This window comes from Pelobates fuscus, chromosome 2 (assembly GCF_036172605.1).
Source record: "Pelobates fuscus isolate aPelFus1 chromosome 2, aPelFus1.pri, whole genome shotgun sequence".
Classification (NCBI taxonomy): Eukaryota; Metazoa; Chordata; class Amphibia; order Anura; family Pelobatidae; genus Pelobates; species Pelobates fuscus.
The window spans coordinates 281,353,946-281,380,515 of record NC_086318.1 but is presented as its reverse complement, the minus strand read 5'-3'; the positions used below and the strand labels follow the sequence as shown (position 1 = coordinate 281,380,515).

At 41.0% G+C, this 26,570-nt stretch overlaps 1 protein-coding gene across 2 annotated transcripts in view; it reads left to right on the top strand.

The window, feature by feature from the left end:
* Positions 1 to 26,570, top strand: part of LOC134587202 (general transcription factor IIH subunit 5) — a 948,377-nt gene that overhangs the window by 383,395 nt on the left and 538,412 nt on the right. For both annotated transcript variants that reach the window (XM_063443405.1, XM_063443404.1), the window contains exons 5-6: positions 19,436 to 19,528; positions 20,302 to 20,433. In XM_063443405.1, the coding sequence (XP_063299475.1) occupies positions 19,436 to 19,528; positions 20,302 to 20,433 (225 nt within the window). The remainder of the gene's footprint in view (positions 1 to 19,435; positions 19,529 to 20,301; positions 20,434 to 26,570) is intronic.

Here is a 26,570-nt window from a genome sequence, read left to right as displayed (position 1 = left end):
TACTTATTGTGTCTATAGGTACACCCTATCTCCGCCTCTGGGAAGGCTGGGGACTTGAGATGAATCTCAAGGGTATATAACAAGTGATATTGAAAGGTCTTGGTGTACTTGCTTGGGGGTCAGAATCTAATTTCCTTGCCAGAGACCCCCTGGGCAGAATTGTACTTTGAAAACTTTTGAAAAAGCGAGTAATTAGGACTCCTGTATTTTATCCTTTTTGTTTTTACCTGTTGTTGGTGTAAATAATTAGTTTATCATATATTTGTATATGCCCTGTGACTATTTTTTGCTCATAATAAACATTAATTTATTAAGTTCTGCCTTTGTCTCGTTAAGTATCACGTTACCTGAAAAGACTTCCTTAAATATTGTAATAAGTAATATTTGTTGGGCTTTATTATTGATTTACCTGGGGGACCAAGGCACCCCATTTATAAATTGTCTTGGTGGTGGCAACATTAAAATAGTAATAGTTATATTATTATGTTTGTGTGGGTTGTGTAAAAAAGGGGTTTTTGTCATTATTTCCGGTCTAGTGCAGACAAATAGTGAACTCTAACCCTTTCACCACCACAACTACTTCACGCACACTCTTGGAGTAGGGTGCTTTCGTTATACAAGGTTTCTGCTGCTCTGGATAGATCAAACTGTTGCAGGGTAAAAAATATGGGCCTAGAGCGCATACTTGCAGCCTTAGAACAAATTAGTAAGGCTGCTTGTGCCAATGTACTGCTACATCGCTGCTATCCCCAACAAAGTCCGAAAACCAACTGACAAATCTTCCACAAAACAATTTCACAATAATCATAGTAACAAGTCTCTCCTTGCAGCCTATTCCCTGCCTCCTGACTCTAAACTGGTTAAAGTGGTTTGTAAATTAATGGAGAGAAAAAACGGGTCGCAAGAGTATTTTGAGAACGGACAGCAACTGAAATAGCCTGCCCTTCGGTAGGTCCCCGCTCAGAACTCAAGCTGGTTTTAGCTCATCTTGTGCCATTACAGAGAGAACATATCTGAAGCATATCAGACTGGTCCCACCCATACGGGTAGTCCAGATCCGAAATGCCAGCAAGTTCTGATATGCTTCAGATATGTTCTCTCTGTAATGGCACAAGATGAGCTAAAACCAGCTTGAGTTCTGAGCGGGGACCTACCGAAGGGCAGGCTATTTCAGTTGCTGTCCGTTCTCAGAATACTCTTGCGACCCGTTTTTTCTCTCCGGTTTGTAAATTAACCTTTAAATTAAACTGGAATTTATGCAGCCAATATCTGTTAACCCCTTCAGGACGGAGTCAATAGTACACGTTCTGATCAACACAAAATGTAAACAAAAACTGGTATTTGCGCTATATGTCTGTTCACCCGTAATTCACCTCTTTCATATTAAATGCACCCACACTTATTATATATCATTTTGTTCAGGAGAAACTGGGCTTTAATTTCTCATGAACTATTCATATTTGAAACATAATTTATTATGAATAAAATGTAAAAAAACTGTGAGAAATTAAGATTTAAAAAAAAAAAAAACATTGTAGACATTTTAGCTGTAAATGTCATAATACTGTTAGCTTTAACTGCAAGAAAACACATATTTGGATTCAGCAAAGTTTCACGAGTACAGCAGTACCCCCCATTAACAGTTTCTTACAATGTTTTGGGAAGTTAAAGGGTCAAATATAGCACATTCCTTTTTTCAGTTTTTTTTCAAATTGAAATTCGCCAGAAATTCGTTGATTATGTTGCCTTTGAGACCGTTTGGTAGCCCAGGAATGAGATTGACCCCCCATGATGGCATACCATTTGCAAAAGTAGACAACCAAAGGTATTGCAAGTGAGGTATGTCCAGTCTTTTATTGTATCCACTAAGTCACAAACACTGGCCAAAGTTTTGTGTGAAAAAAGCAAAAAAAACCTAATATTTGGCCAGTGTTTGTGACTAAGTGGCTACTAAAAATGACTGGACATAACCCATTTGCAATACCTTGGATTGTCTACTTTTTCAAATGGTATGCCATCATGGGGGTAATTCTCATAACTGGGCTACCATACGGTCTCAAATGCAACGTAACCAATCTGGCAAATTTCAATGTGAAAAAAATGAAATGCAAGCCATATATTTGACTCTCTAACTTTCCAAAACACACAAAACCTGTACATAGGGAGTACTGTTATACTTGGGAGACTTCACTGAACACAAACATAAGTGTTTCAAAACAGTAAAACATATTACAACAATATCGTCAGTAAAAGTGCAGTTTGTGTGTGAAAAATGCAAAAAACATAACTTTTACTAAATATATAATCATTGTAATACAATTTATCATTTTGAAACACTAATATTTGTGTTCAGCGAAGTCTTCCGAGTAAAACAGTACTCCCCCCATGTACAGGTTTTATGGTGTCTTGGAAAGTTACAGGGTTAAATATAGCGCGTGCAAATTTAATTCTCTTGCTGCCTGTCAGGCACGTCAATCAAATTTTAATATTACTTAAGCATACACGTAGAATTTTTATATATATATACATATATGTATTTAAATTCTACATGAATACTTATGTAGTTATTTATGTAATTATATATTGTAATTATATATATTTATCTATATATAAATATTTGCAGTTATTTGTATTTTATATATAGATAGTTATATATAGAATGTCATTCTAAGTGTACTTTGTTACCAATGTATATGTATTGATAACAAAATACAGTTAGAATGAGATTACATATGTATATATAATTTATAAAAACATTTTTTTAAATATTTTATTAATTTATTATTATTTTATTGATTTACTATTGTAATTATATGTGTGTGTGTGTATATATATATATATATATATATATATACAGTGGGACCTCGGTTTACGAATTTAATGCGTTCTCCAGGACGTTTCTTATTGCGAAAAATGTGTAAACCGAAACGTGGTTTCCCATAGGAATGCATTGAAAACCAATTAATACGTTTTGGAGGTCAGAAAAAAAGTCAAAATGAGCTGGTATGGAAACCAACCCACAATGCAGAACACACAATAAAAGGCATGCAAACGACGAAGCTCAGCTCCCTACCTTTCCACAGCTTGAGAAATGCACCAAAAAGTCCCAAAACAACTGCAAATTATTTCCAGAATGGCTCCAAAACTTGATGCAAAAGCCGCTCCAACACCTCCACACTCAACGCCACATGCTACCCACAGGCTCCAGCATGCAAGTGCGGTGCTATAAACCTCCCAGATGCAATGCATCCTGGGGAAACTTGCTTTGTATTGCGAAAAAAAATTGTAAACTGAGGCATTATTTTCAATGGATTTTCATTTGTTCCCCCGAAAATTATGTTAACCGAGGCGTTTGTAAACCGAGGTCCCACTGTATATATATAATATATAGATCTTATATATATGTAACGTCATTCTAAGTGTATTTTAAGATTAATATATGTACTTATATCAACATTAAAATACACTATGTATCACGTTACATATATATATATACATAATGTATATATTATATATATATATATATGTATATATACATATAATTACAATAGTAAATCAATAAAATAATAATAAATGAATAAGATATTTAAAAAAACTAAAATTTAGATATATAATATATATATATATATATATATATATATATATATATATATATATATATATATATATATATATATATATATATATATATTATATATACATATATACACATTTAATTTATTTTAAAACATGTTTAGTTATTTATTTCTTTTTACTTTCCACCAGCAGGGGGACTGTCTGACATTTCAGACAGTCCCCCTGCTTGCAGATCCACAGCCAGCTTTTTGAGAGCGCTCACATGGCCCCAGGGGCCTCATTTGCTGGGGAGGGCTGTCTGGGCTGTCAGGCAGCCCTCCAGAAGAGGATCGCGGTGGAGGTAAGTCCACCGGAGTTCCTAGGGCTGAAAGACGTTAAGGCGTTCTACGCCGCAACAACTTTAAAGCCCATTTAATGCGGGAAGCCATAGAATGCTGTAACAGCTTTAAGGGGTTAAATGGTGTTCTTATAACTTTGAGAGTTATGGGCATAAAAGCACAAATATTGTCTTAAAATGGTAGTCTCTTTTTTCATGTCCATATCACCCATGTACAGGTTTTATGGTGTTTTGAATGTTACAGGGTCAAATCTAAGGTTTGCCCGTTTCAGTTTTTCCACATTTCAATTTGCCAAATGTTGTCTTTGAGACCATATGGTAGCCAAAGAATGAGAATTAATTCCATGATGGCATCTGACTTGCTGCTATGCTCATAGGCATGCACACGGGGTGTGCACACCCTAATCCCCGCGGCACCGAAAATCTCCCTCTCTCACGAGGTCGGAGCGTCGCCACGGTTACCACGTCAACACTCAGATCTCGTGAGAGTGAACTCTAGCCCCCTGCAGGCTAGAGTTCACTCACCACTGGACCACCAGTAATGGCAGCAGCACGGTCCCGCCTCCCTACATAAGGTAAGAAGGTAGGGGGGATATTAACTAAATGGCTCCCCCACCCCCACACTATACACACAAACGGCACACACACATACATCACCCTCACACACACAGCTCACACACACAGCACCCACACACACACACTAATAGCACCCTCACACACAGCACCCTTACACATACACACACAGCACACACTAACAGAACCCTTACACAAACAGCACCCTTACACACACATATATCACCCTTACACACAGTGCCCTCACACACATAGCACACACACACACACACACACAGCACCCTTACACACACAGTGCCTTCACACACACACAGCACCTACACACACACACACAGCAGTATATATATGTGTGTGTGTGTGTGTGTATATATATATATATATATATATATATATATATATATATATATATATATATATTTATATATATATATATATATATATATATATATATATATATATACATCTTTGCCTTATTCGCAATTTCTAAGGGTATTTAGGGACAACTCAAACCCTGACAGAGCTCAAGAAAAAATTAACATCATGTGGGACAAGTTTCTGGAACGTGGTTACAAGAAAGCTACATTGAAAAGTGCCCTACAAAGATGCCACCATGTGAAAGCCATACCTAACAATAAAAAACGTCTGGTTTTTCCAACTATTTACAACACGCATCCACAGCATTGAGAAGATCCATCAATGCGAATTGGCGGGTACTCCGTAATGACACTTCTCTCCCTATTGAGTTTTCTGTTCCACCAATGATGAGCTATAAGAGGAACAAAAGTCTGAGGGACTTGCTAGTTAAAACGGATCCTAGCCACTGTTATGAAATTAAAACCGTTACCATGGTTGTTATCGATGCTTGGGATGTGTCACCTGTGGACACATGGTCCCAGGTCGTACATTTTCACATCCTCACACAGGCAAACAATATACCATCAAACATCGATTGACATGTACTAGTGACTTTGTCATATACAAATTGACGTGTCCCTGCGGCCTGGCATATATAGGCAAAACCGATCTGCCTTTTAGAGAACGGATTCAAAATCATTGTTCAAGTATTCGAGTGGCATACCGAGATAATGCCTCGGAGTTACCTGTGGCTAGACACTTCTTAGAAGCAGGACATGCTCTCCCGTCACTTAAATTAATGGTGATTGATCATATTCCACCACCAAGGAGAGGGGGTGACCGGAAGAAAATGCTTCTACAGAGAGAGATCTATTGGATCAGAATACTTGAAACGATAGCACCAAGAGGACTGAATGAAAAATATTCTTTAGCAGTCTTTCTATAAGAAAGAAATATTACGCTTTAGACATCCCTACAATGACTCCAGATGAGTCCTGATTAACTCATGAGCCCACCCTGGGGGATAGGCTATGGGATATCAGTACTTAGATGATGGATAAGTAACAAATGTCTAATTAGTCATCAAGTTACATATATGACTATAATAATATATTGACAGGTGACCCACTATCCACCCAGGGAGATAGGAAACGGGTCGAGCAGATCTTTACCATTCAACTGTTTTAAAATAGTTTCAATGTATGATTTTCATTGGGTTATTGTGAATAAGGACGATTCTAGAAGAAGTCTACCATTTTCGTTTTTTTAGTGGTGAGGGTCTCAGCGGAGTTTATTTGGGTGGTTTATGCGGGATACTGCCGAAAAATTTAAGAATATGGTATTCTTACTGTATGAACCTATGGCCCCTGTAGATAGAAATTGGGCTCTGAGATAGAAAGCTGGTGATTTCTATGTGACATAATGTAAAAGACTGTTCCTATGATATAGGGGAGCAGTCTGTGTCTTGGTATGTAAATATTTAAATATGTATATATTTAAATTTAAGTTATATATAATAGTGATATACTGCTTGTTAGAGACATAATTTTAAGTACAGTGAGCATATTGATCCTTGACTATAATTCTCTAATTGATTCCTAGTGACACAAATGATGTTAGTGCAAGGATATAGAAAACAGTTGTATCTCTTACTCCTATGAGCAATTCTGTTTTTGTATCTTAGGATACAGTGGGATCCCCACTGAGAGTAGTATCCTTTATAATACAATTTTTTTTATTGAGAAAAAGACCGTGAAGTGCTATCTTCTTTCCTGTTTATATATATATATATATATATATATATATATATATATATATATATATATATATATACAGCAGTTTCCAAAGATAGCACTCCAGGGTCTTGATAAAAAATAACTTTTATTTTCCTTGCTAAAACGACCAAGTGTCAACGTTTCAGCCTGATCCCCTCAGGCTTTCGTCAGGACATACTGTGCAAATACAAAAACCCCACATTATATACCCTAAATAAAATGTTAACTCACCACACTTGTGACACCTCTGACTCCATGGACGCCCGGACCGGGACTGCCGCGGGCTACCCGACGTACGTCCGCAGCCGCACGGCGTCACGCTCAATCACGCGGCCAAGGGTCATCACCATGGTGACCTATACTAACATCAATAAACCACATATGGGTCTCGAATAAAAACAATACACATAGCTGATTCACGCTGGGGAGATGAAAACAATCATTACGATCGAAAGGCACCCCACTGGCAGTACAAAAATGCTGGCTACTGAACTAATATCCACCTCCAAACTAATATATGTAATAAGCTCTGAAATCACTAAGCTGTGAGAATAACAAAGTTTAAAGTAACTTATGCAGATGCAAGATAAGGGCTTTTGCTTAGAGGAAATTTATGCCATAAACCTCGATAGATTAGGCATAATAATTATATCTGAACTGGTCGTTTATAGGGAAAAAGGGGAAAATCACCTAACTGGTTTGTTAAACATATTAGTTTTTAGTTCACCAGGAACATAATAAATGGGACTGAAACTTTTAATTTTAAATGGCGGTAACTTATACTATTCCCCAGTAGTTTCAATAGGTTCCATCTTAAGTCAAGGAATCACCAATTACCTAAACCGCATAAACAGTACCCCACTGATTGCCGAGGTCTATCTGCATATTAACCTTCTATCAAAAAATAGCATATCATCATCGTGAAACATAAAATTCAAGGATGAAAGAACAATATTATACAAGAAATCAAAAAATCACAAATACAACACCATTTTTATGCCACCATGGGATCCAAGAGAGGATGCCTATCCCTCAGGGTGGGCATCTACTTCTCATCCCATCTTTGTGGCTTCTTACGTAGATAAACGTAGTATTTTAAAGAGAAACATAGGTGTATATGTCTAACCCCCAGAGTGGACATAACACACCCCATCTCATCCATACTACTTAGATAGTATCCCCATTGGATTTATTATAGAGAAAACCGTCCTCCAACCGTACTTTCAAAAAAAGGAGAGAGAGCTTGTTATAAGAATGCAGATAGAGTATATTTCTCATTTAAACCATCAGGATGAACTGTTCTCAAAGTCCTGATCCAAAATAGTTCACGTTGTAACAACATTTTCTTGCGATCCCCTCCTCTCCTAGGTGGTGGTACGTGGTCAATTGCCATGAGTTTTAAAGTCGGTAAAGTGTGACCTTTCTCCAAAAAATGTTTGGCCACCGGCAAATCTGATTTCTGATCCCTGTACGCCACTCGTATGCTGGATCTATGGTTACGAATGCGTTCTCTCAGGGGCAGGTCGGTCTTACCAATGTAGGTAAGCCCACAGGGACACGTTAGCCTGTATACTACATAATCCGTGGTACAAGTTAGTCGATGCCTGATGATATACTTTTTTCCTGTATGAGGATGAGAGAAGAATTTTCCCGATAGCATGTGTCCACACGTGACACAGCCCAGACATTTATAACAACCCAGATTCAAAGAGCCCTGTTTCTGCTCATAACAGTGTATCGGGTCTGTCTTGACTAATAAGTCTTTCAAGTTCTTATTTCTCCTATAACACATCATGGGTCGCTCACGAAATGGTTCTGGTAACGAAGTGTCATTTCCCAAAATTCTCCAATTTTTCTCAATCATCTGTTTAAATTTTGGGGAAGCTGTAGTATACGTGGTTGGAAAAACCAATCTTGTAGTTGATGAAGCCTCTGGCTCGACCTGTGTTGTATGGCACCTATCAAGGGCTTTACGTAGTATCTGATCACTGTAGCCCCGTTGATGGAACTTATCCCACATCATTTTTAATTGTTCCTCAGCTTTATTTGGATCCGAATTATTCCTCACCACCCTCAAAAATTGTGAATATGGTAGAGATTGTTTAAGGGCCTTCGGATGGAAGCTATTCGCATGGAGTAAAGTATTGCGGTCAGTAGCTTTAGAGTAGAGTGTGTATGCCAACTTAGTGCCTTCTCTCATAACCCTTACATCTAAAAAATCTACTGTATATGGATCCACCGTCATGGTTAATTCTACATTCGATGTGCATGAATTGATGTATTGAACCATGGATTCTGCAGTTCCGTTGTCACCCTTGATGATCATAAAGACATCATCGATGTAGCGGCCGTATAGTAAGATGATATCCTTAAACGGCTCCAATATGTATTGTGTTTCAAACTCAAACATGAATCCATTCGCATACATTGGAGCCATGGCCGCTCCCATAGATGTTCCTGCTGACTGTCTATACCAATCGAATTCAAAACGAAAGTAGTTCTGTGTCTGTCAGGATCGGGACAGGGATCCAACACGCAAAGTACAAACAGGTACAGGGTACGTATACCGGTCCTTAGAATGGCCGGGCTAACGTACAGAGAGTATAGAGAATGGTCAGAGACAAGCCGAGGTCGAGGGAACGAGAAGACAGGTAAGCGAGGAACAAGCCGGGTCAAGGATAACGGAGGTAAACAGAGTAAGGAAACAAGCCGGGTCGAAACCAAAAGGATAACAGAGAAATACCAGAGCACTGTGTGACTAGACAGGCTAGAACCACGACAGGGCAATGAGCAACAGGGCGAAGTATGTTTAAATACCCTGGCTAGAGAGGATAGACACGCCTCCGACGAAACCTGATTAGTCTGTCTCGGACTGAGTGACAGGTCGTTCCGGATTGGCGTGATGACGTCGGCCTCCGGGCACCATGCTACAAAAGGAAGAGACTCCCTCGCGGCCGGCGTTTGTGTGACCGGGTCGACCGCGAGGAACAGAGGAAACATGGCGTCCGGACGGATGAACGTCTAAGTCTCTACCTCTCTCGGAGGTAGAGACTTCAGGTACCCTGACAGTACCCCCCCCCTCAGATACGCCCACCGGGCGGAAAGAACCGGGACGAGATGGAAAGCGAGAGTGATACGCCCTGCGGAGACGAGGAGCATGAACATCCTCCTGAGGTACCCAACTCCTCTCCTCAGGACCGTATCCCTTCCAATCGACCAGATATTGTACTTTCCCCCGGGAGATACGAGAATCAATAATAGAGTTAACCTCATACTCCTCCTGACCCTCCACCTGAACAGGACAAGGAGGGGCTGTTGTGGAGGAGAACCTGTTACAAATAAGAGGTTTCAGCAACGACACATGAAACGAGTTAGGGATGCGTAAGGTATCAGGAAGAGCTAGACGATACGCAACTGGATTGATACGAGACAACACCCTGTAAGGTCCAATATAACGGGGAGCGAACTTCATGGAGGGCACCTTTAAACGGATGTTCCTCGTGCTCAACCATACCCTATCACCCGGAACAAAGAGCGGAGCCGCCCTTCTACGTTTATCAGCATGTTTCTTAACCAGCATAGAATTGTGCGTAAGGATTTGCCGAGTTTGATCCCACAACTTCCTCAAATTAGCAACATGAACATCAACCGACGGCACCCCCTGGGAAGGAGAAGCCGAAGGAAGAATAGACGGGTGAAAGCCATAATTCATGAAGAAGGGGCTTGAATGAGTAGAATCGCAAACGAGATTGTTGTGCGCAAACTCTGCCCAAGGAATCAAACCGACCCAATCATCCTGGTGTTCGGAAACAAAACATCGCAAATATTGTTCAATTTTCTGGTTGGTACGTTCAGCAGCTCCATTAGACTGAGGGTGATAGGCAGAAGAAAAGTTCAATTTGATACCAAGTTGCGAACAGAAGGACCTCCAAAAACGGGAAATAAATTGGGAACCTCTGTCAGACACAATTTGAGAGGGTATCCCATGTAGGCGAAAAATCTCCCTAGCGAATATCTCGGCCAATTCGGGAGAAGATGGAAGTTTAGGCAGAGGAATGAAGTGTGCCATCTTAGTGAATCTGTCAACCACGGTGAGGATAACAGTCTGTTTTTTAGAGATAGGTAGACCGACAATAAAGTCCATGGCCAAGCAGGACCACGGCTTCTCTGGAACTTCTAAGGGGTGCAGGAATCCACAAGGAAGCGTATGAGGTTGTTTGGTCTTAGTACAAACCTCACATGCAGCGATGAAATCTTTAGTATCCCTACGTAAAGCAGGCCACCAGAAATCCTTAGAGATCAACGCAAAAGTCTTGCGAATACCAGGATGTCCCGCCATCTTGCTGTTATGGAAACACTGCAACAGTTCCAGTTGAAGAGCAGGAGGAACGAAATGTCGACCCACAGGAGTCTGTCTAGGTGCCAAATGTTGTAGCTTAACGATCTCGGCCAGTAACGGAGAATGAATCCTGAGATTCGTATTAGCAACAATATTGCATTTCGGAACTATAGAGGAAAGGACCGGCTCAGGTACAGTAGAAGGTTCATACTGGCGAGATAAGGCATCGGCTTTAGAATTTTTTGAACCAGGTCTATAAGTCAGCACATAGTTGAAGTGAGTCAGGAATAAGGACCAACGAGCCTGCCTAGAGGACAGGCGCTTAGCCTCCCCAATGTAGGACAAGTTCTTGTGGTCCGTCAGGATAGTAATAGGGTGTAAGGTTCCCTCTAATAAATGTCTCCATTCCTTTAAGGCTTTAATGACTGCTAAGAGTTCTCTGTCGCCGATGTCATATCTGCTCTCAGGGCCCGAAAGTTTCTTAGAAAAAAAACCACATGGGTGCAATGGTTTATCTACCCCCAATCTTTGTGACAGAACCGCCCCTACTCCTGTCTCAGAGGCATCGACCTCGAGCAGGAACGGTAAGGTCGTATCCGGATGGACTAGTATTGGAGCAGAAGCAAAAAGTTCTTTGAGACTCTTGAAAGCAGCTAGAGCATCAGTAGACCATGTCTTAGTATCCGCCCCTTGTTTGGTCATATTGGTGATGGGCGCAATAATAGACGAGTAGCCCTTAATGAAGCGTCTATAATAATTAGAGAAGCCAATAAATCTCTGAATAGCTTTGAGTCCCTGAGGCAATGGCCAATCTAAAATAGACTGGAGTTTGTCAGGATCCATCTTAAAGCCCTCCCCAGAAATCACGTATCCAAGAAAGTCTATCTGGGTCTGGTCAAAACTGCATTTCTCAAGTTTACAGTACAAACCATGTTGTAAAAGTTTGTGTAATACCTGTCTGACTTGTCGATGGTGGGTCTCAATCTCTTTAGAGTGTATGAGTATGTCATCCAGGTAGACAATAACACAATCATGTTGAAATTCCCTAAGAACTTCGTTAATCAAATCTTGGAAAACTGCAGGTGCGTTACAGAGACCAAAAGGCATGACCGTATACTCATAATGACCATAGCGGGTATTAAACGCTGTCTTCCACTCATGGCCTTGCTGAATTCTCACCAAGTTGTACGCCCCTCTGAGGTCCAACTTGGTGAAAATCTTAGAGCCCTTTAACCGATCAAAGAGTTCTGTAATCAAGGGGATAGGATAGGCATTCCTGATGGTTATTTTATTCAACCCTCGATAATCGATACAAGGTCTGAGTGACCCATCCTTCTTCTTAACAAAAAAGAACCCAGCCCCGGCAGGAGATGAGGATCTCCTGATAAATCCCTTGACTAAATTCTCCTGAATATACTCCTCTAAAACAGCATTCTCTTTAGTGGATAGAGGGTATACATTGCCCCTAGGAGGCATGGTACCAGGTAATAGGTTAATTTTACAATCAAAGGACCTGTGTGGAGGTAGAGTATCAGCGTTCTTTTTATCGAATACTGCCTTTAAGTCCATGTACAAAGGAGGTATCTGTCTCTCTTTAGGCTGGGTAGTAGTGTCAGGTGTGTAAATTACAGCCAGAGGGGATACCTTCTGTAAACACCTCTCCTGACAACCCTGACCCCACGAGAGTATCTCCCCTAACTCCCAATCGATAGTAGGGTTATGTCTCTTTAACCATGGATACCCCAGGACTATGGGAACGGAAGGGGACGAAATAAGCATAAGAGATATACTCTCCTCGTGTAAGATACCAACAGACAGGCTCATGGATATAGTCTCACGAGTAATAACAGGCTCGAGTAGTGGTCTACCATCAATGGCCTCAACGGCCAAGGGGGTCTCTCTTAACTGGGAAGGAATAGTGTGCTTAGTGGCAAAGGCTTGATCGATAAAATTCTCAGCAGCGCCGGAATCTATCAATGCCACGGTCTTAAGTACTTCCTTCTTCCATGTTAAAGAAACTGGTAGTAAAAGCCTGTGATTTTTGTAATTATGCGTAGAGGACAAAATAGAAACACCCAAGGCCTGTCCTCTAGAGAAACTTAGGTGCGGGCGTTTCCCGAGCGAACAGGACAATTCAGGCGTAAATGACCTCTGACTCCACAATACATACACAATCCCTCCCTTCTCCTGTACAGTCTCTCCTCTTCTGAGAGATGAGTATTGCCTATCTGCATAGGTTCAGGAATTAGTGAGGTATTGGACTCAGGACTTAGAAATGCAGGTGCTAATTTAAAGGCAGGTCTTAGGTTCCTCTCTCGAGTGTTCTGTCTTTCTCTTATACGTTCATCAATACGAGAAATGAACGAAATTAAGTCCTCTAAATTCTCTGGTAGCTCCCTAGTAGCAATTTCGTCAAGGATAACATCTGATAACCCGTTCAAGAATACATCCATATAAGCCTGTTCATTCCACTTAACTTCTGACGCCAGAGACCTGAACTCTAGTGCATAATCCACTAATGTTCGGTTCTCCTGTCTCAGGCGCAACAGTAATCTGGCTGCATTGACCTTTCTACCAGGGGGGTCAAAAGTTCTTCTAAAAGCAGCTACAAAGGCAGTATAATTGTATACCAACGGGTTATCGTTCTCCCATAATGGGTTAGCCCATCTCAGAGCTTTCTCAATGAGTAAGGTGATAATAAACCCAACCTTTGCCCTATCGGTAGGATAGGAGCGAGGTTGCAATTCAAAGTGAATGCTGATCTGGTTTAAAAAACCACGACACTTCTCAGGTGACCCACCATAACGTACAGGTGGAGTAACACGGGAAGAGGCACCTACAGTAGCTACCTCTAGGCCTGAACCTACAGAGGAAATAGGAGTAGGACGCGTCTCCTCTGGAGGATTATTAGCACGAGACAACAATGCCTGTAGTGCTAAGGCCATTTGGTCCATTCTGTGTTCCATGGCGTCAAACCTGGAATCAGAGGAACCAACCTGACTGTTTGTACCTGCAGGATCCATTGGCCCTGTCGTAATGTCAGGATCGGGACAGGGATCCAACACGCAAAGTACAAACAGGTACAGGGTACGTATACCGGTCCTTAGAATGGCCGGGCTAACGTACAGAGAGTATAGAGAATGGTCAGAGACAAGCCGAGGTCGAGGGAACGAGAAGACAGGTAAGCGAGGAACAAGCCGGGTCAAGGATAACGGAGGTAAACAGAGTAAGGAAACAAGCCGGGTCGAAACCAAAAGGATAACAGAGAAATACCAGAGCACTGTGTGACTAGACAGGCTAGAACCACGACAGGGCAATGAGCAACAGGGCGAAGTATGTTTAAATACCCTGGCTAGAGAGGATAGACACGCCTCCGACGAAACCTGATTAGTCTGTCTCGGACTGAGTGACAGGTCGTTCCGGATTGGCGTGATGACGTCGGCCTCCGGGCACCATGCTACAAAAGGAAGAGACTCCCTCGCGGCCGGCGTTTGTGTGACCGGGTCGACCGCGAGGAACAGAGGAAACATGGCGTCCGGACGGATGAACGTCTAAGTCTCTACCTCTCTCGGAGGTAGAGACTTCAGGTACCCTGACAGTGTCAAAACCAATTCCAGAATTTGCATGACGTATTCAACTGGAGGACCCATGTACTTGTCTGAGGACGAAAGAATCCGTTCCATGGCCTGGACTCCCCCTGAATGGGGTATGATAGTATATAAATTTTTATAATGACCGCAATACTTTACTCCATGGAACGCAATACTTTACTCCATGCGAATAGCTTCCATCCGAAGGCCCTTAAACAATCTCTACCATATTCACAATTTTTGAGGGTGGTGAGGAATAATTCGGATCCAAATAAAGCTGAGGAACAATTAAAAATGATGTGGGATAAGTTCCATCAACGGGGCTACAGTGATCAGATACTACGTAAAGCCCTTGATAGGTGCCATACAACACAGGTCGAGCCAGAGGCTTCATCAACTACAAGATTGGTTTTTCCAACCACGTATACTACAGCTTCCCCAAAATTTAAACAGATGATTGAGAAAAATTGGAGAATTTTGGGAAATGACACTTCGTTACCAGAACCATTTCGTGAGCGACCCATGATGTGTTATAGGAGAAATAAGAACTTGAAAGACTTATTAGTCAAGACAGACCCGATACACTGTTATGAGCAGAAACAGGGCTCTTTGAATCTGGGTTGTTATAAATGTCTGGGCTGTGTCACGTGTGGACACATGCTATCGGGAAAATTCTTCTCTCATCCTCATACAGGAAAAAAGTATATCATCAGGCATCGACTAACTTGTACCACGGATTATGTAGTATACAGGCTAACGTGTCCCTGTGGGCTTACCTACATTGGTAAGACCGACCTGCCCCTGAGAGAACGCATTCGTAACCATAGATCCAGCATACGAGTGGCGTACAGGGATCAGAAATCAGATTTGCCGGTGGCCAAACATTTTTTGGAGAAAGGTCACACTTTACCGACTTTAAAACTCATGGCAATTGACCACGTACCACCACCTAGGAGAGGAGGGGATCGCAAGAAAATGTTGTTACAACGTGAACTATTTTGGATCAGGACTTTGAGAACAGTTCATCCTGATGGTTTAAATGAGAAATATACTCTATCTGCATTCTTATAACAAGCTCTCTCTCCTTTTTTTGAAAGTACGGTTGGAGGACGGTTTTCTCTATAATAAATCCAATGGGGATACTATCTAAGTAGTATGGATGAGATGGGGTGTGTTATGTCCACTCTGGGGGTTAGACATATACACCTATGTTTCTCTTTAAAATACTACGTTTATCTACGTAAGAAGCCACAAAGATGGGATGAGAAGTAGATGCCCACCCTGAGGGATAGGCATCCTCTCTTGGATCCCATGGTGGCATAAAAATGGTGTTGTATTTGTGATTTTTTGATTTCTTGTATAATATTGTTCTTTCATCCTTGAATTTTATGTTTCACGATGATGATATGCTATTTTTTGATAGAAGGTTAATATGCAGATAGACCTCGGCAATCAGTGGGGTACTGTTTATGCGGTTTAGATAATTGGTGATTCCTTGACTTAAGATGGAACCTATTGAAACTACTGGGGAATAGTATAAGTTACCGCCATTTAAAATTAAAAGTTTCAGTCCCATTTATTATGTTCCTGGTGAACTAAAAACTAATATGTTTAACAAACCAGTTAGGTGATTTTCCCCTTTTTCCCTATAAACGACCAGTTCAGATATAATTATTATGCCTAATCTATCGAGGTTTATGGCATAAATTTCCTCTAAGCAAAAGCCCTTATCTTGCATCTGCATAAGTTACTTTAAACTTTGTTATTCTCACAGCTTAGTGATTTCAGAGCTTATTACATATATTAGTTTGGAGGTGGATATTAGTTCAGTAGCCAGCATTTTTGTACTGCCAGTGGGGTGCCTTTCGATCGTAATGATTGTTTTCATCTCCCCAGCGCGAATCAGCTATGTGTATTGTTTTTATTCGAGACCCATATGTGGTTTATTGATGTTAGTATAGGTCACCATGGTGATGACCCTTGGCCGCGTGATTGAGCGTGACGCCGTGCGGCTGCGGACGTACGTCGGGTAGCCCGCGGCAGTCCCGGTCCGGGCGTCCATGGAGTCAGAGGTGTCACAAGTGTGGTGAGTTAACATTTTATTTAGGGTATATAATGTGGGGTTTTTGTATTTGCACAGTATGTCCTGACGAAAGCCTGAGGGGATCAGGCTGAAACGTTGACACTTGGTCGTTTTAGCAAGGAAAATAAAAGTTATTTTTTATCAAGACCCTGGAGTGCTATCTTTGGAAACTGCTGTATATTTTGGCTGACAAGCACCGGGCATTGAACTACTGGACAGGTGGAGTGCAAGATTCGTTGTTTTTTTTTTTTTTTTTTTATATATATATATATATATATATATATATATATATATATATATATATACACACATGTGGCGTGTGTGTTTGTGCTTTAGGGTGCACACCCTTATACAATAGGCTGCGCTCGCCTATGGCTATGCCTTCATTTATACATTCGGTCTAGTTGTTAAGATCATTGTTAATAACCAAAGCTCTGTATATCTATGTTTACATGATATAATTTTATGACATACTTAATTCCCCCTCACCTTTTTTGTACTCCTCCTTATACTTTGCTTCTAAACAATAAAACATTCAAATTGAAAAAAAAACTGTATCTGCACTGTTGGGTGTCTATGAAGACTCTCAATTAGAGATTTTGCACATTACATGTATGCTCTTCTCTACACCGTTATCCTCACTATCCCTTCACAGTTCAATAAACCTGCTCTACTTTTAAATATTTCCTCCTCCCAAGGTACCTGGTCTGTCCACCAGCTTCACAGCCAAGAGATTGCTATCTAAAACTGATAAATTATCCCAACCATCTTCTTACTGAATAGCAACAGTATCATTGACCATTTCTCCACACCCAAGCACAATAAACTTCCTTAGTCCAGTTACTGAAAATTTCTTCTGTTATCTTTAAACTCCTTTTTTTCCAAACTCTTAAAACCATGCTTACTTTTCAAGCCTTATATCCTCTCTAGTTCACAATATCCCATGCACTTCTGCTGCACGTTTAAATTCATCCTTCTCCATCTCATGCACCTCCCCTGTCTCACAGCCCAAGACATGGCGCCAGTGGCATACAGATAGGGGGACCAGGAGGGCAATCTGCACCAGGTGCCCCTCATTATTGGTATTCCATCCACCCTCATAGCGAGAGCCACGGCCAGGCAGTAGGAGGAGGAATGTGAAGGTGTGCAGAGTTGCGCAATGCTGTGCCATCTATGCACTCTGCCCTCACAATGTTATGAGCAGAAACGTAAGGATCTGCTCTGACCATCTGTGAGGGCGGCGCTGCGGTGGGAGAGTCTGGGGTTCAGATCAGCAAAGAACAGGCGAAAGAGCAGGTTGAGTGCTTGCTATTATTGTTTCTTAAAATGGGTACTAAGTGTTTTTCTGAAGGGGTGCAGGTGTCTTGTAGAGGGGGGGTTGTAGAGGGGGCAGGGATGGTTGCAGTGTTGGCTGGGGGACAGGGCTTTTTGCAGAAGAGGGACAGTGGGTTTTGTAGAGGGGGACAGGGTTTTTGTCAGCGGGTGCAGGGTTTTTTATAGAGGGGGCAGGGTTTTTTTCTAATGGGGTGCAGGGGTCTTATAGATGGTGGGTGCAGGAGTTTTTGTAGAGGGGCAGGGATTTTTGTGAATTGGGTGAAAGGGTCTTGCAGAGGAGGGTTGCAGGGATCTTGTAGAAGGGGTGTGCAGGGTTTTTGTAGAGGGGGACTGGGCAGAAGTTTTGTAGAGTGGGTACTGGGCAAGAGTTTTGTAGCGGGAGGACAGGCAGGGGTTTTGTACAGGGGGACTGGGCTGGGGTTTTGTAGAAGTGGGGGTTTTGTAGAAGGTGGACTAGGGAAAAGTTTTGTAGAGGGTGGTGCAGGATTTTTATAGAGGGGGATACAGGGGGTTTGTAAAAGACAATTAAAAACAATTTGAAAACATTAAAAACTGTTTTATTTTACATTTAAATGGGGAGGAGGGGGTTGCTAAACACAGGAACCGCCCAGGGTGCCAAATGCTCTAGGTACGCCCCAATTGAAACAAATGCAATATGCCAAAACATTATTCTACACTGCAACTGTTCTATTATTATCTATATTTTACATTGAATAGTATTTCTCCAATTGTTTCCCAGTTTCTTCCATTAAGTAAAAAAATAAGCATGATAATCCAAGACATAGAGTCTTAACCAGCGCTCTTTTTTTCATAACTGTGTGATAAAAGCTTTCAAATACCTTTATTAGCCTTCCAAATGTCAGGTTCTCCATTCCATATAGGAATTCCATTGTGTGGAAATCTATTCACAAACCGGACTTTACATAGGACAGGAGGTCATGCGTTTAGACTAGAAGAAAGAAGATTTCGTCTAAGGCAAAGGAAAGGTTTTTTTACTGTAAGAACAATCAGGATGTGGAATATCTGCCTGAAGAAGTGGTTTTATCAGATTCCATACAGATGTTCAAACAGCTACTAGATGCATACTTGCAAAAACAGAATATTCAAGGATATAATCTTTCAATGTAGGGTAATAACTGCTTGATCCAAGGATAAATCTGACTGCCATTCTGGGGTCAAGAAGGCATTTTTTCCTAGCTTGTTGCAAAATTGGAAGTGCTTCAAACTGAGTTTTTTTTGCCTTCTTTTGGATCAACTGCAAAAAACATATGTGAGGAAGGCTGAACTTGATGGACGCAAGTCTCTTTTCAGCTATGTAACTATGTAACTATGTAAGTCTGTGCTGCAGCAATAACTTTTCTTCTAGCTGTTTTAAGGCGGGGACTATCTAAATATGTATCTTCTTGACTGCTGCTAATAGTTTTTTTGTGTTTAAAAATACAGTAGGGTGTTCATAATTTTCTTTTATTGCAGGTATTACAAATAAGGTGAGAAAAGAACTTCATAAAACAGTGAGAAAGGCTTTGGAAGCTTCAGTCAGTTTTTTCAAAACGTCACCTAATGGAGGTATTTTTAATATGAAATATTTGTAATGTGTTATTGTCATAATTTCTATCATTCTTAAGGGGCAAAACATACAGTTTGATAATTATATATAGTTGTATAAAAACATAACTGTATATAATAGCATACACAGTAACTTTTGCTGAATTGTAGAGAGGGGCTCTGATCAGCATGGTTGGAAAAATATATGTAATGTAAACAATTTGTAAAGGAACATTCCATAACTACTATATCATTGTTATGGTGACAGGAGTAGTTATGCTGCCAGTAGTAGTGGTTATAGTGCCAGGAGTGCCCTGGCTCACTCAATGTAAGTAGTTAAACTGTTAATGCACTAAGCCCTGCACTGCTGGGCAGAGAACTTCTGTAATTCGAGTCAGGGACAAGCACAAGGTGTACCCCAGATAAGAAGTCAAACAATTAGCAAATACTAATTTTGAGTGGCACCCTGGCACTGTAACCACCACAGAGTTCTGTAGTGATTATGTTGCATGGGGTGTTTCTTTAATCATCAAGGATGATAATGATGTATATTAAGGCAACAATACAAGTGTTAAAATGTGCAACAGGATGAGGAACCTGAATATGTGTTTTTGTGTATTGTGCATCTTAACATTTTGTTGAGCTGTGTACCTGGCATATCTTTCTAATATAATTTATTTTCTTTCTTTCCTTTTTTTTTTAAAGCAACATCTTAATTTTAGAATATGTAATAATTGGAAAAATTATGTGTTCAAAAATCCCTAGTTTCATGCTGTGGTTACTTTCCACTATAGAAAAATGCAGGACATCTAATGTAGAAGATCATGAGGTGCCACTGTGGCTTCTGTTGAAGAGTATACAGTCATCGCATAGGGTAATTCGTTCTGAAGCAATTCAAACCCTTGCAGGGATTCATCATTGGCATGGTATGATTCACATATTGAAGCATGCAGTGTGACTTAACGAGTACTTAATGTTTCTTTTATCCTAAAAAAATGCTAACAGAATTTCAAGATATTTCTGCATATTTTAATTTGCAGCTACTTACCATATGTGGTTCACTAATGATTTTAAATTGCAGAGATGGTGGCCTCTTTGTTTTTCACTAAATTCTTTATTTTGGCAGGTGATTCATGACAAAGCAGTAGTTTCATTGTATAACATTTGACAAGCATATTCAAGATTTGCAAACATTGATGTCTAGTGTGATCAACTCATTTTTTTACTGAACGATAACTATTGGTAGTGATATCAAGGAGCAGGGAAAAGGTAGTTAAGGGGTTGGTCTTCTCAAGCGGTTAAACATCTAGTCGGTAAGACTATGTATCAATGGCATTTGTTTATCTCCTAGGTGGTGTGCATGCCTCTAACCTATAAAGTAATGGGTGGGGGGGGGAGGGGGGTTATATGCTTATGATACCCTTCATTATTATGAGCATTGATAGCGATCTCTTAGGGGTTGGTTTAAGTTCTATATAAAGCAGCAAGTCGTCCACCATGAGGCGGCATTGTGTAAAATAATAACATATAAACACAATTATGCGTACAGAAATAACATTGGCATAAAAGTATAAGGTAGAGCTGAAACATTCGGTGACTTAGATATGGTCAGCGATATTTAGGTCAGAGAGTCTCGTTCTTGCCCTGGTACAAAGGGAGTGATTGCAGAGACATCCCAGTGATGGCTGGTACTTGTTGAAGGAGTTGTGTCAGGTATGCCCAGTGCCTGGAGGAAGGCTGGACCATCTGTGGGATTCGTTGCGCGCAAGGTTTTTCCCTCTTGGTCTACGGAGATGGATCTTGGGTAAGTCCTACGATAAGAAAGTCCTTCGGTAATGAGCTTCATAGACTTTTGCCACAGTAGTGTGAGCCTGCTGAGGTCTTGGAAGAAGGTGATGCTGTGTGATTCAAATTGAAGCAGGGTTTTCCCTTTTAATGCTGTGAGTAGCCTTTGTTTATCAGCGATGGATTGACAACACAAGTCTCTAGGAGCTGTGGTGGGAGCATTTTGTGATGCGGTATGCCATGTCAAAAGCAAATTGTTTGTCAAATTCCGTAGGCAGTATGGTTGCGTAGGCCTTATGAAGTGGGGAATTTCTTCTTTAAGGAGTCCGCAACCACACCGATTTTTATGTTGTGCTGTCGTCCCCTGTCATCCACCTGGTCCACTCAGGTGAATAGACTGGTGTGTAATGACCTTAGTTGCTGGACAGATTCACCTTAGGTATTCAGCCCTTGTTTAAAATCCAGTAGGTCCTCCTCTGCAGCCTGTACCCTGTCTGCCACTGCTTGCACTTCTGTCTTGACCAGAGTCAGTTCTGTCGAGAACATGTTTTGAAAGTGCATGAGTAAATTGTGTATGTCTTGTTTTGTTGATGGAGCTGTTCCATTGGCAATGGCTGGGGCTTCGGCTATCACTATTTCCATCGCAAGCGCTGTGGGTGCAGCTTTAGGCTAAGTTACGGCCATGCCTTCCCATCTGTAGAGGTGGGTTGAGTGGGTTTCTTGTGCAGCATCTCTGACCCCTCAGGAGCCGGATGGATGGTCTTTCTGCAGGTAAGTTACTGTCCTTGTCCAGATAGTCCCAGTGTGCTTCACTTGCCACCCGCAGGACTCCCGCACGGTATGCCCGAATTCCCTGCTGTCGAGTTTTTGCACTCACGGGAAAAATACATTACGTGATTCCAAAACAAGTAATCCATATTCACCTTACAGAATGAGCTTTCAAGGCTAGAGACAGGTTAGTCATTATGCGGTCAACAGCTGCCTGGGCCCGGACTCAAACATTTTGGGCCTGAAACTTTCTCTCTGAGCGGACCCACCTTTAGCTGGCAGGAAGATCAAAATATGCTCCTGCCACAGCTGATGTTCTGAGCCATTAACGAAGTGCCGAAACTGCTAGGGCGCTTTTAAGGTGGCTAACCTTAAGCACGTGGGGCATACTAAAACTTATCATTTTTAAAAAGCCAACTTCAATAAGTTTAGGGTAGCTCTACAACATATCGACTGGCATAAACTCCTTAGTGAAAAAAATACTGAGGATAAATGGAAACTATTCAAACAATTATTAGAAAGGTGCATTTCTCAGTATGTACCATTGGGTGATAAATATAAAAGAAACAAATTGAAACCAACGTGGCTTAGTAGAGTAAGTAAAACAAGAGATTAAAAATAAGAAAAGGGCATTTAAATCGTACAAATCAGAGGCAACCTATATAAGAAATAGGAAATCCAATAATAATACGTGCAAAAAGGCAATTAAAGTGGCTAAACTAGAAAATGAGAAATTGATAGCCAAAGAATGCAAAACCAACCCCATTTTTTTTTCAAGTACATCAATTCTAAAAAAAAAAAAAATTAAAGTGTAGGTACACTGGAAACAGCGATGGGTCTGTTAGCTGATGAAGACCATGAAAAGGCAGACATTTTAAATAACAATTTTTCTTCAGTATATATTAATGAGGATCCTATGGCAAGAGATATGCAAATGATTGCTGCCAAAAATTTGCAGATAACTTGTGATTGGATGACTCGAGACAAGGTGCTACAGCAGTTAAAGAACATTAATGTAAATAAAGCTATGGGGCCAGACGGTATTCACCCACGAGTTCTTAAGGAGCCAGGTGGGGAAATAAGTGAACCTTTGTATTTAATTTTTCAAGAGTCTTTTGTTTCAGGTATTGTACTGGAGGATTGGTGGAAGGCAGATGTAGTTCCTATATTTAAAAAGTGTTCAAATTCCTTGCCTGGAAATTATAGACCTGTGAGCTTAACTTCTGTGACTGGGAAATTACTTGAAGGTTCTATTAAGGGATAATATTCAGGAATTCATTGGGAAGAACTTTGTTATTAGCAATAATCAGCATGGTTTTATGAAACATAGTTCATGTCAAACTAACCTAATTGCATTTTACGAAAAAGTAAGTAGAAGTAAATATCATTGTGTTGCAGTGGATGTGATCTACTTGCATTTTGCCAAGGCATTTGATACAGTTCTTCACAATAGGTTAGTCTTCAAACTAAAATAAATTGGTCTAGATGAATATTCATGTTCTTGGGTAGAACATTGGCTTAAGGATAGAGTACAACGAGTTGTCATTAATGGTATATTTCCAGACTGGACAAAAGTGGTAAGTGGTGTCCCTCAGGGTTCTGTTTTGCGACCGCTTCTATTCAACATATTTATAAATGATCTTGAAATAGGCATTGAAAGCCATGTATTAGTGTTTGCAGATGACACAACTTTGTAAAGTAATACAATGTGAGCAGGATATTGCTTTGCTGCAGAGGGATTTGGATAGACTGGGCACTAAAATGGCATATTAAATTAAACGTAGAGAAATGCAAATTTATGCACTTCAGGGTCAAGAATGCACAAGCAACTTACACCCTAAATGGTAGTGAATTAGGGATAACCACACATGAGAAGGATTTGGGAATTGTTATAGACAACAAATTAGGCAGCAATATGCAATGTCAATCTGCCAGAAAGGTTTTGTCATGTATAAATAGGGGCATAAAATATCGGGATGAAAATATAATTTAGCCTCTTTATAAATCGCTAGTAAGACCACAACTTGAATATGCTGTGCAATTTTGGGCACCTGTTCTAAAGAAAGATATCATGGCACTTGAAAAAGTGCAAAGACGAGCTACAAAATTGATAAAAGGAATGGAGCATTGTAGTTTACGAAGAAAGGTTAAAAAATTTAAATCTCTTTAGTTTGGAAAAACCGTGCCTGAGAGGGGAAATGATAACATTATACATATATATTTGGGGCCAGTACAAACCATTATCTGGAAATCTATTCATAAACAGGGCTACACATAGGACACAAAGTCACACATTTAGGCTGGAAGAAAAGAGATTTAATCTAAGGCGAAGAAAAGTTTTTTTTTACAGTAAGAGCAATAAGGATATGGAATTATCTGCCTGAAGAGGTGGTTTTGTCAGAGTCCATACATATGTTTAGATTGCAATTGGATAAATACTTGCAAAAACACAACATACAGGGATGTAATTTCTAATTAGTAGGGTAATAGCTGCTTGATCCAAGGAGACATCTGACTGCTATTTTGGGGTGAAGAAGGAATTTTTTCCTAGTTTGTGGCAAAATTGGAAGCGCTTCAGACTAGGTTTTTTGCCTTCTTTTGGATCAACAAGGAAGGAAGGTTGAACTTGATGGACGCAAGTCTCTTTTGAGCTATGTAACTATGTAACCTGGCCTTGGGCAACTTTCATATGGCTCTGTTCAAGGTGGGATAATACCTTATGAAGGTCTTCCCATGCTGAAGGTCTTTCCCAAACTCAGCCAGAGTGCACTTGTAAGCCAACCAATCAGAACGCTTACAGGCACATCTCAAGAATGGTAAGACTTGCCTGACTGAGAGCTCTGATTGATTGGAATATTTCCACACAAATCTCAAGAGAAGTGTGGCGGGCCTGTCAACATTTACAAGCCAAACAATCAGAGGATTTGCCTTAGCTATGAAAGAATGGGAAAACCTTTATAAGATCTTTTCCCATCTTGCATGCTCATTTTTTTTGTGGAGCCCTCACAGGGTGAATATGGAATACACTTTTAGAAGTTCTGATTTTTCTTTTTTTGTCTTTATTTTTTGCTATTCTGGTCTGTTTTAACAGTTGCATTTGTTATTTATACATTTATACAGTATACATTTTTATTTGGCCTTTTGTAGGGCTGAAGAAAAGTAGATAGTGTGACGGAACCAATCTTGCCACATTGTATTGGAGGAGCCTGGTTGCCCGCCTGCTGCCTCTGGACTATGGACCGGCAGCTAAAGTGTTAATTTTACTGTGCAGAAAGGTTTATTTTTTCCCTTTCTGCACAGCCGTTCTATCTACCGAACAATCAGCTTCTTTTCAGCCTCCCCAGAGCCGTGGGAAGCCGGCCGGCGTTGTTAAGGGGCCACCCAGAAGCTGGCGTGTGCCTCCTATTGACCTCCCTGAAGCCGCGGTTAACCGCGGCTTAACAAGCGTGTGCCGGCAATTGACCACCCAGTAGCTGCGGTTAACCGCAGCTTAATTGATTGTTACTGGGTGGTCGCGTTTACACCTAGCCGCCACTCGATGGCGGTGTTCTGGAGCTCCCCGGGCAGCCAGCGCTTGTCTGCCCGGCTTTCCTGCACTATAAGCGGACACTTTTGCGTGCAGGCACCGCTGAGCCTCCAGCCCCCTGGTTCTTATTCGGGACTTTGAATTTCTATCACAATCTATGTGAACTGTAGTAACCCAGATAGCCTGCCATGGAGCCTGTTCGTACAATTAAAGACTTTGGCTCCATGGCAATTAAAATGTATTTGTGTGTTCTGGGTGCCATTCACCTAATAATGTGCACCCAGACCTGAGCTATCTGGGGATATGTTACATGTCTATGTTTTGTGTATAAAATGTGTCTGTATGTATTTTAAAGTGATAGTCTGTTTCTGTGTCACCATGTGCATAATGGAGTCTGGCCTTTGTCTTAGGAGATAATTGAATTACTTCATTAATTATCTCCAGGGCAGGGAGGAGGAAACCAAGATGCATGGTGGGAAAGTATTGTGGCTGTGTGTACGAAAATGATACATGTCTGTCTGCTGTTTCAGTCTTCCATCTGGTCCCCTAGGGGAGTGTCCACCAGGTGGGAGGCCTGCATAAATACAGGGGCAGGTAGCCCTGAATAAACAGACCACTGCTTGACCTTCAACACGGAGCCTTGTCTCGTTCTTGGGGGGATTCACTGTATGCTGCTGGAGATTGACTGCTAGGAGTGTAAGCTGATGTCTGCTTTTCCTGTTCGTCTGCTAGCAGCTATTCGTGAGGTTCCAGCTGGAGTGCTACCTTATTCCCTTGTATGCAGTTCGGGAGTTTGGTGCATTCATTTATATCCGAATTCGTGAGTTTTGGTGCTTTTATAGTAGCTGTGCCTTTTTGTGAAAAGGGGATTATCGCCTAAACGGATTTTTCCCCTTTTATGCTGAAACGGTCCGTAACAATTGGTGGCAAGCGGCGGGATCGTTCCTACAGCCAGAAGGACAGCTACAGGAGACACCATTACTC